This window comes from Camelina sativa, chromosome 8 (genome assembly GCF_000633955.1).
Source record: "Camelina sativa cultivar DH55 chromosome 8, Cs, whole genome shotgun sequence".
Taxonomy (NCBI): domain Eukaryota; kingdom Viridiplantae; phylum Streptophyta; class Magnoliopsida; order Brassicales; family Brassicaceae; genus Camelina; species Camelina sativa.
The window spans coordinates 11,903,213-11,918,689 of NC_025692.1; the positions used below are offsets into that span (position 1 = coordinate 11,903,213).

Here is a 15,477-nt window from a genome sequence, read left to right on the forward strand (position 1 = left end):
AAATCAATGTACTCAAAGTTACAATTTTTTATATTTATATTTTTTTTTAATTTATTGTTGTCGACCACTTTCTAAATGTTGTAATTTTGTTTGTTGTTTGTTGTTTGTTGTAATTTATTGTTGTCGACCACCGTAAATAGACATCGCTATGAGTATGGATGGTAATGTTTGATGTCAAAAAAACAAAAAAAACAGTAACGTTTCAAAAATCATTAAAAAAAATACATGGTAATCTTAATCTAATAGTTTAGGATAATCTTATTGATATGACTATTCTGTCTACTCATATTTACATACTGTATATATTGTAGTATGTTGTTTAGAAAAAAAAAAATATATATATATATATATATAATTCCAATAGTTGGACCGATAATATTAATGCAATTGGAGTTATTAGGGTGTTGTTAAGAACATCACACGTCCTTCATTCCTTCGGATCACCTTATCAAGAATGTTGTGTAAAATCATATTGTAAGCAAACAAATATGTAAACATGGTTGGGGCACAGATAAATTTGTATATATTTAAGCTTTTGAAATAATTCGGCACATCAAATTAAATTCATGTAAAGACTTAACATCACATCCTCCGTATTGATTTTTAAAAGAAACTTTATTTTTTCAGATTAATTAATGTTCTCACTTTTCTAGATTAATTAGTTTTTTTTATCTAATAAGTATTTGAATTTTAAAGTTTATTTTATCTTTGAGTTTTTTTTATGTGAATATGAAAATTGTGTTCTTTAGAAAAAACAAATTAATGTATGTAAAAAACATTTAAATGTCATAGGGTTATTATATACATTACTATTATTCTTGAAAGTTTTCACATTTTGATATATCTATATATACATTTTTAGAGACATTTATAAAATAAATTTTGAAGTTGGCACTTATTTACAGGCATGCCATTAACATTAAATAATTAATTTAATAAATAAATTAACTCTACTTATATTTGATTTTTTTATAGAAACTAAGTGTTTTAAGAGGTAACAAACATAATTATAAATGCATACATATTTTATTTCCTTATTTTATGAGAAGGTGAGTGAAAATGTATTGTTTTTTAAAAATTTGAAAAACTGATTTGTGTTGTGAAAGTAGAGATACTCGAAGGATGTATTCTCTTGTATTATTAATGATTCAATCGAATAGTACATTATATAGTAAAGGATAAATCCCTAAGTACAATGGGATTCCTAAACCGACTTAGAATAAGAGAAAAGGGCCAATGAGCCTTGTGGACTTGGACATATGAATGAGCCAGTGGCTAATGCGGGTATAGTCTCTAAGACCTTCTTATGGCCTTGGGTGATTTCAGTAATATATATGAACTCTTGGTTTCCTTCACCCTTAGTTTCAACATGTAGACCATTCAAACGAATGTCTTTAAAACTCAATAAGCTTCTCTTTGAGCTGGGTGAATATAAGGCATCACTTATTTCAAGATGTGTGCCTGGCCGTAGCCTTCAATTAAACTTGTCATACCCGCTATTGTGCTAATATTGACATTTTTTAAAATGAGATTTTACAAAATATCTCATATCCTTCAAAATTGTGTGGCTTAATCCACTATCCACCACAAGTATGTTCTTGTCTTCAGCCATTTCTTAATATGGACAAGAATTATGTTTTAGACATAAAGAATAAAACAAAAAAATAGATATATTGAAGGAAATAAAATAATTGAATTTAAACTAAAATTATAATTCAAAATAATAATCCAATAAAATTCAAAGCACAAAACATGAAAATTAAATCAAGACAATGTTTAAATTTAATAATCCTCTCATAGACAATCCGAAGTCTCATAATCCAATTGGTCATCATTCTCATGGTCGAAATCTACTTCACCATCGAGATGAACCATGTTAGCTTCTGGATTCTTTTTCAAACTCTCTTGATAGAGATCAATAAGATGCTTAGGTGTCATGCACGTCTTAGCCCAATGATTTGCCATACCACATCGGTGACAAACCGATTTAGTCTTGTGTTGCGGTTTGAAAATTCCGCGGCCTTTACCACGGCCACGACCAAAGTCGGATCAGTTCCCACGGCCATAACCATGATAGTGGTTTCCTTGGTAATTGCCACGGCCACGACCGTGATATTTGTCTCTATGGACGTAGTTGGACTCTTTAGTTTCTTTAGGCTCTTTCTTGGCCATATCACCTTGTGAGCTTCTGGTAATGGAGTAGAACCAGGAGGCCTCACTGCATTGTTCATCAACAATAGCTCATTGTTTTGCTCAGCAAGTAGCAAACAAGAGATAAGACTTGCATATGTCTTAAAACCCTTTTCACGATATTGTTGCTGAAGTAGTATGTTATTGGTGTGAAAGGTTGAGAATGTCTTCTCTAGCAAGTCCTCCTCAGTAACCTCCTTACCACATAGTTTTAAGATCGAAACTATCTTAAATAGCTCTGAATTATACTCATCCACGGATTTAAAATCCTGGATCCTTAGGTTTTTCCAATCGAATTGAGCCTTTGGTAGGAGCACCGTCTTTTGGTGTCCATATCTGTTTTTCAACTCTGTCCAAAGGTCAAGGGGATTCTCAATAGTAAGGTACTGGTTCTTGAGACTCTCAGCAAGATGATGGCGTATATGCAAAATTGCCTTGTATCTATTCTTTTCAGTGCAATTATTATCATCCTCAATGCATTCGCATAGGTCCTTTGATTTCAGGTTGATCTTAGTGTCCAATGCCCATTGTAAGTAGTTGTCTCCAGAGACATTAAGGGCAGCATATTGGAGATTGTTGAGCTTTGCCATCTACACAATACAAAACATGCATCTGATCATTAGCATGCGGTATTTAAGACCGAACCATGCAATTAAATTAAACTAGGCCATGCGGTATTTGAGACCAAACATGCCATCAAATTAAACTAGGCCATGCAGTATTTGAGACCGAAACATGCCATGCCTTTATCCATAATTTTGTGGTTGATATGCATGAAAACAATCCTATATTATAGTCTAGTATGAACAGGAAAATATGCACATAATTTCAAGTTTTAGAAGTTTTCCTATTCTCTAGATAAGATTTCCTTTTTTATTTGAATAGGATAATGACAAGAATTTTAGGGGATAGATTTTCTATTAGGGTTCCGATTTTAGGCTTTGATTTTAAACAAACAATCAATAATAATCGGATTAAAACATAGAACAAACAGTTTAATATTTTTCTCTATGAGTTTCGATTTTAGGTTTCTAGTTTTAAGGTTTACATGCAAACGATTTTCAAGCAAGCAATCAATCATAACCGGATTTTAAACATGGCACAATAAGTTTAATTGCAAACAATCTAAGCAATCTTAAAACCTCATAGCAATCGAATTTTAAAGTTTTAGGGTTTTAGGGTTTCAAAGCTTAGGGTTTTGTTTGTTGATTGTTTACTTGTAGATTTTTTAGGATTCTTATAGAATTAAGGACCAGATTCAATTCATATGTTATGATAAGGTTTGATTGTTTACCTTAACACCTTTTGGGGTTGACTGTAATTGATCTGGGAGCTAAAGACCTCAGATGTAACTTCGAGCTTGATCACGAACTAGCAGCGAATCTCGGACTGGTCACGAACAAGCAACGATCACGAACTGGTCTCGAGTTTGAACTACCGCCGAGCTTCAAACGAACAAGAGATGGTGTGCGGAGGTTTAGGGTTTTAGGGTTAGGGGATTTTTCTCAGTTTGAGCTTAGAGCAAACTCATGCTGATAACGTGTTGTGAAAGTAGAGATACTCGAAGGATGTATTCTCTTGTATTTTTAATGATTCAATTGAATAGTACATTATATATTAAAAGATAAAGCCCTAAGTACAATGGGATTCCTAAACCGACTTAGAATAAGAGAAGAGGGCCAATGGGCCTTGTGGACTTGGACATATGAATAGGCCGGTTATGGAGATCCACTCCACTCCAAGTGATTTACAACAATTTGATAATAAATGACTTTTAGCCCCACTTACTATATTTTACTTTCACGGGAGTTTTTGCAGATTAAAAATCTTTGATCATGTTGCGTGATCCGCCTAGCATGGCGGATTTGGACTATAGAACCAACCTTAAAACTATTAGTTTATTTTATATACTATAGATTTGTAGTCATAGTTTGGAAAATTAATTTATAAATTATTTAGTATATGAACTACAAAATATTACACATACTACATCACATTCTTAATATTCCAAAAAAAAAAAAAAAATTGTGTACACATAAAAATATACACTAACATACCATATAGACATATACCTCTGTTTAATTATAGAAACAAAAACCAAGTGTTTTAAAATTTTATATTCTATCCAATAACAAATTTAATGTAATTAGGTTATAAATTGTATAAAACATAAGAAAAAGAAAAAACTTTCCAGAAAATTATAAATTAATTAGATAAAATTTAATTAATTGGGAATTTGAAAATTAAATAAAATAAAAATCATTATTTAAAATACATTAATTTATAATTTAGTCTCGCGATGTACCGCGAGTGAAAACCTTGTCTTTATATACATTTTTGGAGACATGAAGTTTACAATTATTTACAGGCATGTCATTAACAATAAACATTTTTAATTTTAATTTATAAAAAGAAATTTAAAACCAAGTTTTTGTGCAGAACAAAATTCCTAAAATACCTCCTTAATCAATCAACGACTAATTACAATATCTCATTAAATATTTGTTTTGTAAAATTCCTAAATATTTCCTAAAATATCTCCTTAATTCATTACAATATTTAATGCTAACAATAAAAATGTATGTGCAAATCCCAAATTAATCTTTACGTCAATACATATTTGTCCATTTTATCTTCAAAAATAAAGAAAAATAAAAAGAATTATCATATTTCATAACTTATTTCTGAATCATATGTAAACTATTCTAAAATTAAGATATTTTAAAGATAACGTATACTTGATTAGCAAGATTTTTGGTACTATATTTTTTTGCATTTTCGTTATTTGGATTTTGAAAAACGTGCATGTTGTACTTAAGCAAAGAAGAAAAATGGTGTTTGGATATCTAGCGGGATTGGTTTGGGTATTAATATAAATTAAAAGTTATATTATTAACTGTTAGTAAATCATCAGTTCATTATTTTGTTAACACTCTCGACGTTTGAATATTAGGTATATCTAATTAAGTTTATTAAATTACAATTATGTAAAATAAACAAACAGTACTACGGTATACCATATGTTATATTCTGAATTTAACAATTTAAACCGGTAAACCTATATAATATATAGATATAAGGGGATATATATATATATTTAAAATTTACAAAACATTAGTCATATATATAGTTAATTTATTAAAAAAATTACATTTTTATTTTACTTTTCAAAATATAGTCTCGCGGTACACCGCGGATTAAAACCTAGTGCATAAGTAAAAAGTATATCTCTGTTTGAGGTGGCTCTATTATTTACAAATATGCAAAACTACGAAAAAGTGAACTAGATTGAACCAAAATAAGATCGAAATATATGCACACAAATATAAAACCAAAACATGGTGATTGTACTAATATGAAATGGAAGAAACTTCTCAAGCTTCCTCTATAGCTGCTGATTTTCAGGTTTGAAGTTCGGGATGGGAAATCAGTCTCGTTTTAGTTTGACAATTGGCTTAACATTGGTAGTCTTATGCAGATTACAGGTGAAGGTTGGAACCTCATATCCGTTGGCGGCATGGGCCTGAAAGTTACAAAGGCTACTTCTCCTCAACATAAATATGGAACCAGATCCGAAGGTCAAAGCAAGCAGTTTCTTGGCACAAGGTGGTCTGGTTTTCACAGTGTGTCCCACGTTATGCGTTCATCACTTGCCTTGCCGTCCATGATAAGCTCTCAACTGGTGCTCGAATGAGGATTTGGGGTCAAGTATAGTCTTGTCCGCTATGTGGTGACTGGTTAGACCAACGAAAATCACATACCTTTATGATATGGAGTTATCTTGCTAGAAATATTTTGGGATCAAGAATCAACCCTGACTAAGAAATTGGAATAGATCATACCTAACTCTCGCAAGACTTGTTTTTCAAGCATGCATCTATTATATTTGGCAAGAACGTAAAGGAAGGATCCACGGTAAGCCATGGCACTCTCCGTTGATGCCATTGACAAGACAATAAAAGCTAGACTTGCGTCTCTCACGCCACACACGGAAGCAAACGAATCAGATCTTCGCACCCGTTGGTCCACTAGTTTAATAAATCTCCCAAGCATGTCATAGTCGTTCTTGTCTCTGTAACTTCCATTGCTCTATTTTTATAATGCTCGCCTCCAACCATTGTATATTTTTCTTTTTGTTGATTAAAAATGATAACATTCCAACAAAAAAAATGAAATGAAATGAAAATCATATTTTATTCAAATCCAAATACGGTCAAATTGATCATTGGTTGGTTAACTTCATTTTAAGTGAAAATAAATTTTAATAATATGAGATATATATATATATATATATATATATAATTATTATCAATCAAAATAATATCTTAATCATGAAATTAAAAGAAAATTGAGTCTTAGTTAAACCTTTTCATTCAAATTACGGACCATCAAATGAAAAACGACCGACCCGTTTTTTTTAATAGTAAATAAGAAATAATAATCTAAACTAGTGGTCTCATATCCACTATTCACTTAACCACAACCAATCCAAACAGCTAAAATAACCAAACAATACTATTGCACCAATTATCAATAAATAATAGACCAATAAACCATAACAATAATAGTTCAACCAAATCATAAAACATAACATCAGCAACCTAGCAATGCTCTACTGACTTAACTCTAGCAACCTAACAGAAGCCAGACAACACATCAATGCACCACTAGAACATCCTCCTATTCATTGTCTTGATTCCACGATCACACTTTGACTTTATCTGCACCACAACATATTTGAGATGCGTGAGTATTTTATTAACACTAGTGAGACAATCCTCCCATCTACTGGACTATACACACAATCAGCTGAGATATCTCTAACCATGAAACAACAATCAATAACCAAGCAACAAACCAGACAACTGCATCGACCGACACCAACCCATACATCGACCGACACCAACTAGGATCGCATCAACCAACACAAGCATGCATCGACCGACACCAACTGGGGTCGCATCGAACGACACAAGCATGCACCGACCGATGCAAGGTTCATTTGGATCGACCGATACTCATATTGCATCAACCGACGCATGCTCGACATTGCAAGAAATTTCTAATTGCATCGATCGACGCCTCCACATGGCATCGACCAATGCTCCTAGGTCAAACCGCACTGTCCTCGCATTGCATCGACCGACACACAAAGTGCATCAACCGATGCACATGCCGAGCATCGTTTTCCCCGAAGCTTCTCGCCGAATCTCCGTCCCTAAACCACCAAAACACACAAAACAAAGCCACAAAAAGCTTCCCACAGCCTCTTGCGACTCAACAACATTCTAACAAGCCAAATAAACACATAAACAAGCAGATCAGAGAAAATATCAAGCTCATATAAGCCATGGTCATGCACTCACCTTTGCCATAGAAGATTCTGAATCTCAAACAAGAAGATCTACACTCCTAGGAAGCTCCTATAACGATCCCAGCTACAGATCTCTACAAGAACAGCCTCAAACTCCCAAAATCTCACCAAAAACCTCAAGAACAGTGGAGAATAAAACATTTTCTCTCTTCTTTTCTCTCAAAAGCGGCTAAAACTCGACCAACCCTCGAGTTTCCCCCTTTAATGAACGATTTTCAGGGTTTTTCCTAACTCCAAAACGCAACGTTTAACTTAAACTCGTTCGCGAAAACCAACATTGCATTGATCGACACCACCCTTGCATCAATCGATGCACATCCTAAACCGGGATTTCGGTTCGCGGATGTTACACTTGATAGCACTAAATTCAAATATCAGTTTTATATCAATTAAAAATCAGAAATTGTTAAATAAGAAATCAAGAAAAAAAAAATTTAATTAAATAAAAAATATATATATATATATATATATATATTTGTTTTTTGCACAATATATATATATATATATATATATATATATATTTGTATAATGAAAATTGGAAATATAAAAATTTATAGCAAGGAAAATTGAAAGTTACACACTAAAACATTTGATATATAGAATTAGCACTCAAAATCTACAACCAAAATATTTCACTACTGGAAGAAAAAAAAATTTTGACAAGGTATAGAATTATTAAAATTTCTTTGCACACTTTTAAAAATTATCTTTACTATATTTTCTAATATCTACTTTTTTTTTGTTCAAGATAAATTTTCTAATATTTTTATGTCGATGTCATGATCATACTAATTAAGTACTTGAGCAACAAGATTAAATCTTAGTTCAGAAACTTCTTGGATGCTTGGTTCACTAGCTAACATATCTTCTTAAATTAACAAGTAATTATAATGTAGATCTATAACAAGTTAACAACAATACGATAGTCTGACTCATGCTCTCGAAGAAGAAACATTTCTCGATCGATTTATAAAACAATTAACGAGGTATGATCTTTGAAAACATTTATTACCCAAACACGTTCGATATTTAATATTTCTAAGGAAACCTTTGGATTCAAATGTTTTTTTTTTGGGTGGTATCAGTGTATATTTTTGTGGTGATTTAACAGTATAAAAATATGAACTCCAACATTAAAACGTTTCTTATGATGTGAAATTTACAACTAACAACTACAATTTTAAACTTAAAAAAAAAAACCCTTTAAGACTCATTTAATCTCTCTTTTTTTGTGTGCAAACAGACCCATTTAATCTCTCTTTTTTGTGTGCAAACAGACCCATTTAATCTCTCTCTTCCACTGTAAACTTCATAAAGGGAACTAATTACATATATGTTCTTATGATATGCGATGAAAGACACATGTGTACAATATCAAAAAGATTTGTAACAATATATACTTTTTGCTAAAAGAATACAACAAATAAATATAAAAGTATGTTAAACAAAGACATATATAAAATAAATGTATGAAAGAGTTGCGTATAGTGATTGGGGAATGAAAAGGCTCGATCAAACAAAACTTAGAGATATGCATCATATCAATCAACATTTAGTTTGACTATTCGGCCTCTATTAGCTTCCTTACGGTTTTCCTCGAACTTGGAAGGAAATTTTCTATTTATTATAAACCAAACAAATTATTTCATTAACGCCAAATTTTCTATAGCCATCTAGAAAGAAAAAACAAATATCCTATGTGATCGTAGATATGCCAATTGGGGGTAGGGCAACCCAAGACTGATCATGTCCGCACTACTACTATATGGTACTTCTATCTAATTAACTTTATTAGACATTATCATTGTGACTATTTTGAATGATTCTGATTCATATATATATATATATATATATATATATGTGTATAATGTAGTAGATGGTGACATGCTAAAATGTTTGGTTTTACTAATATCGAGTTTTTGTAAACATGAAAAAAAAAAAGACGAAAAAGGGATTATATTTTATTTGTAATAACACGAACAAATTAGGCTAATGACAACCCAACCCCAAAAGCTAATACAGTAAAACCTCTATAAATTAATACTCTATAAATTAATAATCACTATAAATTAATAAATTTTGCTGGTCCCAAGTTGGGCCAGTGTAAAAATTAACAATATTCGATAAGATAATAAGATAATAATTTTTTTGAAATCTCAATGTAAAATATGGTCCCAATAATATCATAAATTAATAATCATGTAAATTTATATATATATATATATACTGATATAATAGTGTATGTTTCTCCTAAAACTCATTTCTATAGAACATTTGTAATGTTGTATTTTCAAACTATAATGATATCTCTAAAATATTTTATAACATGTCATACAAATAATTAAATTTTAAAGTTTTAATTTTTAGATATGCATCATTTACAATTTGATAATTAGACAGATTATTAAAATATGAGAATTAATATTATTATTATTCATAAATTTGAATTTATGTATGTCATGTGTATAAGTCAATTTGTTTATAATATTTGTAATTTATTGTCAATAATGCTTTATAAATATTACAAGTTCAATTCCTAAACCATAAAATTTATAACATCCGAAAGTTTAATCTTATTTTGCTATAATTGTTCCAATTCATAATTTTTTAAAAAATAAACAATTAAAAATATATCTAAAAATTAATAATTATTAATTTACAGTGTAAATTAATAATTATTAATTTATAGATAAATTAATATCACTATAAATTAATAAAATGTCTTGATCCCAACATTATTAATTTATAGAGGTTTTACTGTACATGTTGTTAACGGTTTGATATTTTATAAATTCTCAACCTTCAAAAACTAACACTGTTATTGGCCGAAAAAAATCTACGTGTAGATTTATTCCCCTATTTAAAAATTAAACTTTGTCGTTTTTTTTAGATAACGGGTTGTGTCATTTTATTTGGTTAAAGACTTAAAGACATTGTCCATCAGCATAACGCGTAGATGTAGGAAAAACATGTTTTTTTTTTCTTTCTGAAAAGATGTAGAAAAACATGTTACATTATTATTCTGCATCTATCGTTCCAATCTTTAGAACATCGATATTTTATGTTGAATGTTTTTGTTCTTGTTAAATATTTATCTTGAGTGTTAATATTTGATCATAAATAAATAACTGAAAAACGCGTTACGGCATCATCACCTCTAAGGCGTGGCTTTTTTGGGATACTACTAGTTGACGATCTAGCATGCATGTCAACGCCTCTTTTGCCTGGTTTATAAATGTTCAAATATGTAAAATATTGTTATATTTCATTATTCTTTTACCTACCTATACCAAATTAAGGCTGTTCAGGTAAAAATTCCATTAGAGTTTTAATTGACTAGTAATGGAAAAAATTTCTTAATATATATATATATATATATATAATTTTTATAATAATTAGACGTTACGAACACGAAAATTTGGTGAGTTATCCAACCAAGGTATATTTTTCACTATCAAAAAAGAAGACAATCATTTTGAAATCTACATTCATTCGAAAAACACTTGAAAATATTTAAAACACTCGAGTGTTTTGCAATTATAATAAAACAAATCACCAAGTCGTCATTACCATGCATAAAAGTTTAGATATTGTCCTAATCATTTTGGATGTTTATTGTTTCATGTGTTTTTGTCTAGTATAGATTGAGTAATAGTTTTTTTTGTCTCTAATACCAAACAATAAGTAAAAGAAGCTAAAATCATACTTTTCTGTAAAGGAAACTAAAATGATAGGAAGAGATACTCTATTTATTATCAAAATAAAGCGAGACATCCTACAGTAAGAAAATACTAGGATACTATACCGGCAATAATATCAGTTGGAACTAGATCAGTGCATGAGTAGGGTTTGATCATGCCACGGTAGCACCATAAGAGATTACTACTAGTATTATTTCTTAGATCTAGTCAATGATTAAGAAACGGACAAAAGCTTTTTTTAAGTAATAATTCTAAACCGCGTAGATTGTAACATTTGATTACGATGCAATTCTTGAACTTAAATGCAGGCTCATAACTGACCACAAACTGAACTTAAGGGAGTTTGGTGTTTTCTTAATATCAACAAAATCAATGATGGAAATCATTAATTAAAATCTCTGAGAAATGGTTGAAATTTATAACGGAAGACAGATATATCTACGTTTTTTACCAAGTTTATAGAGTCCATTATTGTATTAGACACTTTTTAAAAAATAATTAGAAAAGTAGGCAGTTTTTGTTAAAAATTTGAAGACTATGCACTTTTTAGTTTTTTTGTGAGATAGAGAATTTGTGAGAGAGTATAAGACAAAAACAAATAAAAAAACAAATATATCCATGACTATGTGTCATAAAAGAGAGAGTTTATTTGTGGTCTCAATTGTAAAGGAAATGAGAGATGTAATTTTGTGTATGTGGGACCCGATTTTGAGGTATTGGTTAAATAATTAATGTTTCATGGTCCACTTAAATTAAGAAAATTCTTTCAAATAACATTAAATAATTTTTATTTTCAAACTTAGCAATTTTATTTTTTTAAAAAACAGGGTTTAGTTTTAAAACTAAATCCTAAACTTTAGATACTAAAATCCTATCCCTAAAATTATACATTAAATGTAAAATAAATAACCCAAACCTAAAAAAAATATTTCTAATGTTATTTTGGTATACCATATAGGTTAAGTGTACAATATGAGTTTAGTGTACATACTGGATTTGGTTTACCATATATGTTTATTGTACCATTTGGTTTTAGTATACAATGTAGGTTTGGTGTGCAATATGAGTCTAGTGTAACATCTAGGTCTGGTGTACCATTTGAGTCTAGTATACCATCTACGTCTGGTGTACCATCTGACTCTGGTGTACCATCTGACTCTGGTGTACCATCTGACGCTGGTGTACCATTTGGGTTTAGTGTATCATTTGGGTCTGGTGTACCATATGAATATGGTGTACTATCTACATTTGGTGTACCATCTGAATATGGTGTATCATTTGGGTCTGGTGTACCATCTACATTTGGTGTACTATCTACGTTTGGTGTATCACCTAGGTCTAGTGTATCATCTGGCTATGGTGTACCATCTGACTCTGGTGTACCATCTGACTCTGGTGTATCATCTGGGTCTGGTGTACCATCTGAATCTGGTATACCATCTGAATCTGGTATACCATCTGAATCTGGTGTACCATTTGTGTCTGGTGTACCATCTGAATTTGGTGTATCATCTAGATCTAATATAACATCTAGGTTTAGTGTACCATTTGGATTTGGTTTATCATCTAAGTTTGGTGTACCATATTGGTTTAGTGTACTATCTAATTAATATTTCAAAATGAAAACCCTATAATTTATATACCAAACTATTTCCCTTCAAAACTATACCCTAAATGTATAATAGAGAACTCAAACCTAAAAAAAATCTAAAAACTAACTTAAAATATTGTAATGTGCGAAATAATGTAATTCTGGTGTACAATCTGGGTTGGGTGTACCTAGGTCTGGGCAAAAAAACAGGATCCAAAAACCCGAACCGGAACCGACCCGAAAATATGGACCCGAATCCGAACCCGGAATCGGTAGAATACCCTATTGGGTCATAATCTCCTAAACCCGAAGAACCGGAACCGAACCCGAAACCGAACCGAGAACCGAATGGGTACCCGACAAACCCAAAATAAAATAATATACATAAAATACTAGTTATATTTTTTTATTTATAATATAGTTATTCAAAGTTACAACTTAAAATTCAAAAATATTAGTTCTTCCTAGATCAAAATACTCAAAATAACCAAAATTATATTGAAATGTTTAGCTATATTTAAAAAAAAAAACAAAATTTTTAAAAATATTATTTTAATATTAACATTAAAATTTCCAGGTAATCGGATAAAATTCAGGTTATCGGGTTAAATTTCGGGTAATTGGGTACAAAAAACTCAAACCCGGATGATACCCGATTTTTTCGGGTATTTATAGGTTCTGAAATTTTAGATCCGAGCCGACCTGAACCCGGTAAGACCCGAACCGAACCCGAACATATATTTTCTGTTTACCCTATTGGTTCCTAAACTCCTCTACCCAAAAAACCCGAACCCGATCGGTTCCTACCCGAACCCGAATGCCCAGGGCTAGGTGTACCATCTGAGTTTAGTGTACTATCTGGGTATACTATTTGGGTTTGGTGTACCATCTAAATAAATTTTCAAAACTAAACCCTACACTCTAAATACTAAATCTTATCCCATAAAACTATACACTAAATATAAAATAGAGAACACAAACCTAAAAAAAAATTAAAAACGAACTTAAAATATTTTAATGGGTGAAATATTGTTATTCTGGTGTACAATCTGGGTTTAGTGTATCATCTGGGGGTTGGATGTACCACCTAAGTTTAGTGTACCATTTGGGTTTGGTGTACCATCTACATTAATTTTCAAAACTAAACCCTACACTATAAATACTAAAGCATATTTTTTCAAAACTATAACCTAAATATAAAATAGAGAACTGAAAACTAAAAAAAATAATTCTAAAATTTTTGGGAAGTTTATGAAATTTCTAAAAATTAATTTAAAATATTGTAATGTGTCTAATAATGATATTTTGGGAAGTTTATGAAATGTGTGATATAATTATCCATAACACATGTTTTGGTGTTGTTTAGGATATTTCTCAAAAATTAATCACACATCTAAAGTTCAAAACACATAAATCCATTAAAAAAAGGATTTATTCATTTGTAAAGATAATTTTTTTTATTTAGGTTATTATTTTGGTCATGTCTAAAAAAAAGAAAATGTATAAAATTCATCAGTTGTTAAAACATACATTTATTATTGAACTGATTTTTATTAGGCTCAGTTTTAAAAACAAATTTGTCTAAAAACAAATTTGTCTTTATGTAGATATATAAATAAAGAAATAAAAGGTTAAAAATGTCATTTTCTAAATGTCTCTTTAATAAAGCTTTCGATTAGAGAGGAAAGAGAAAAATGTCTATTTTTTAAATTTGTTTTCAAAAGTGTCTACTTTCAAATTATTTATTAAAAAAGTGTCTACTTTACCAAATGAAGTCTTTAAGTTTTTAATCTAGCTAGCTTATGAAAAAGGTTTGCTGATTCAATTGCAAAACTTAAACTTAACAAAAAGTGATTAGAACAATATCTAAACTTTTATGGTGTATACCTAATACCACATCAGCACAAAATTACGAATCAGTTTTAATACAAATTTTTAAGTTGGAAGAAATAAAAAATTTCATAGACTGAAATTATTAAATATCTCCACTTTATATCCGACTTTTTCCAATACGAGAGGAAGCTGACTAAAAAATTAAACACTAGTTATAATTGGATTTAAATACATACATATAGAGGTTTAGGAGGATCGAATATATATATTCTTCAACATTATTACAAACACAAGCTGCTTTTAATTTGTACGAAATGATCCAAACAGCAATTAAATAATGGATCATACATGACACTACACAAGTATCTTATAAGTACTTTATTTGTCAAAAGTACAAGTATCTTTTTTAAATTCAATTAATTAACTAAAAAAACGATATAACTAACTCTAGCGTGGTTAATGAATAGCACTTCTAAACTCCGCAGTGCAACGAATCTTCCTAGAAATTACGACTACTGCTTCGTCAATACTCAGTGCCTTTATATATCTCATCGTTCACTCCTCCGCAATCTCATCTCTCTCTCTCTTTCACACACACACACACACAAAAGAAGAGTTCTCTTTTACAGAAGACTTATAAAAGTCTTTTGAAGTTTCAAATCTGAAACTTATTAAAGTGTTCAATGAAGAGTACTCGAAACATCCCTAGTTTTCATGGGGTTGGTGGTTACAGTGGCTTAAGAGCTCGTAACCTAACATTCAAGAAGTAAGTTCTTGATCTTAATTAT

The 15,477-nt window shown here is 30.4% G+C and overlaps 1 protein-coding gene across 6 annotated transcripts in view; it reads left to right on the plus strand.

Moving 5' to 3' along the window:
* Nucleotides 15,253-15,477, plus strand: part of LOC104707001 (calmodulin-binding protein 60 G-like) — a 7,564-nt gene continuing 7,339 nt past the window's right edge. For 5 of the 6 annotated variants that reach the window (XR_002032987.1, XR_002032988.1, XR_002032989.1 and 2 more), the window contains exon 1: nt 15,257-15,348. Coding sequence is in view for 1 of the 6 variants with exons in the window: in XM_019228461.1 (XP_019084006.1) it covers nt 15,373-15,455 (83 nt within the window). In the remaining 5 variants the exon portion in view is untranslated. Of the gene's footprint in view, nt 15,456-15,477 lie in introns of all 6 variants that reach the window. The other variant, XM_019228461.1, reaches the window with a different exon arrangement.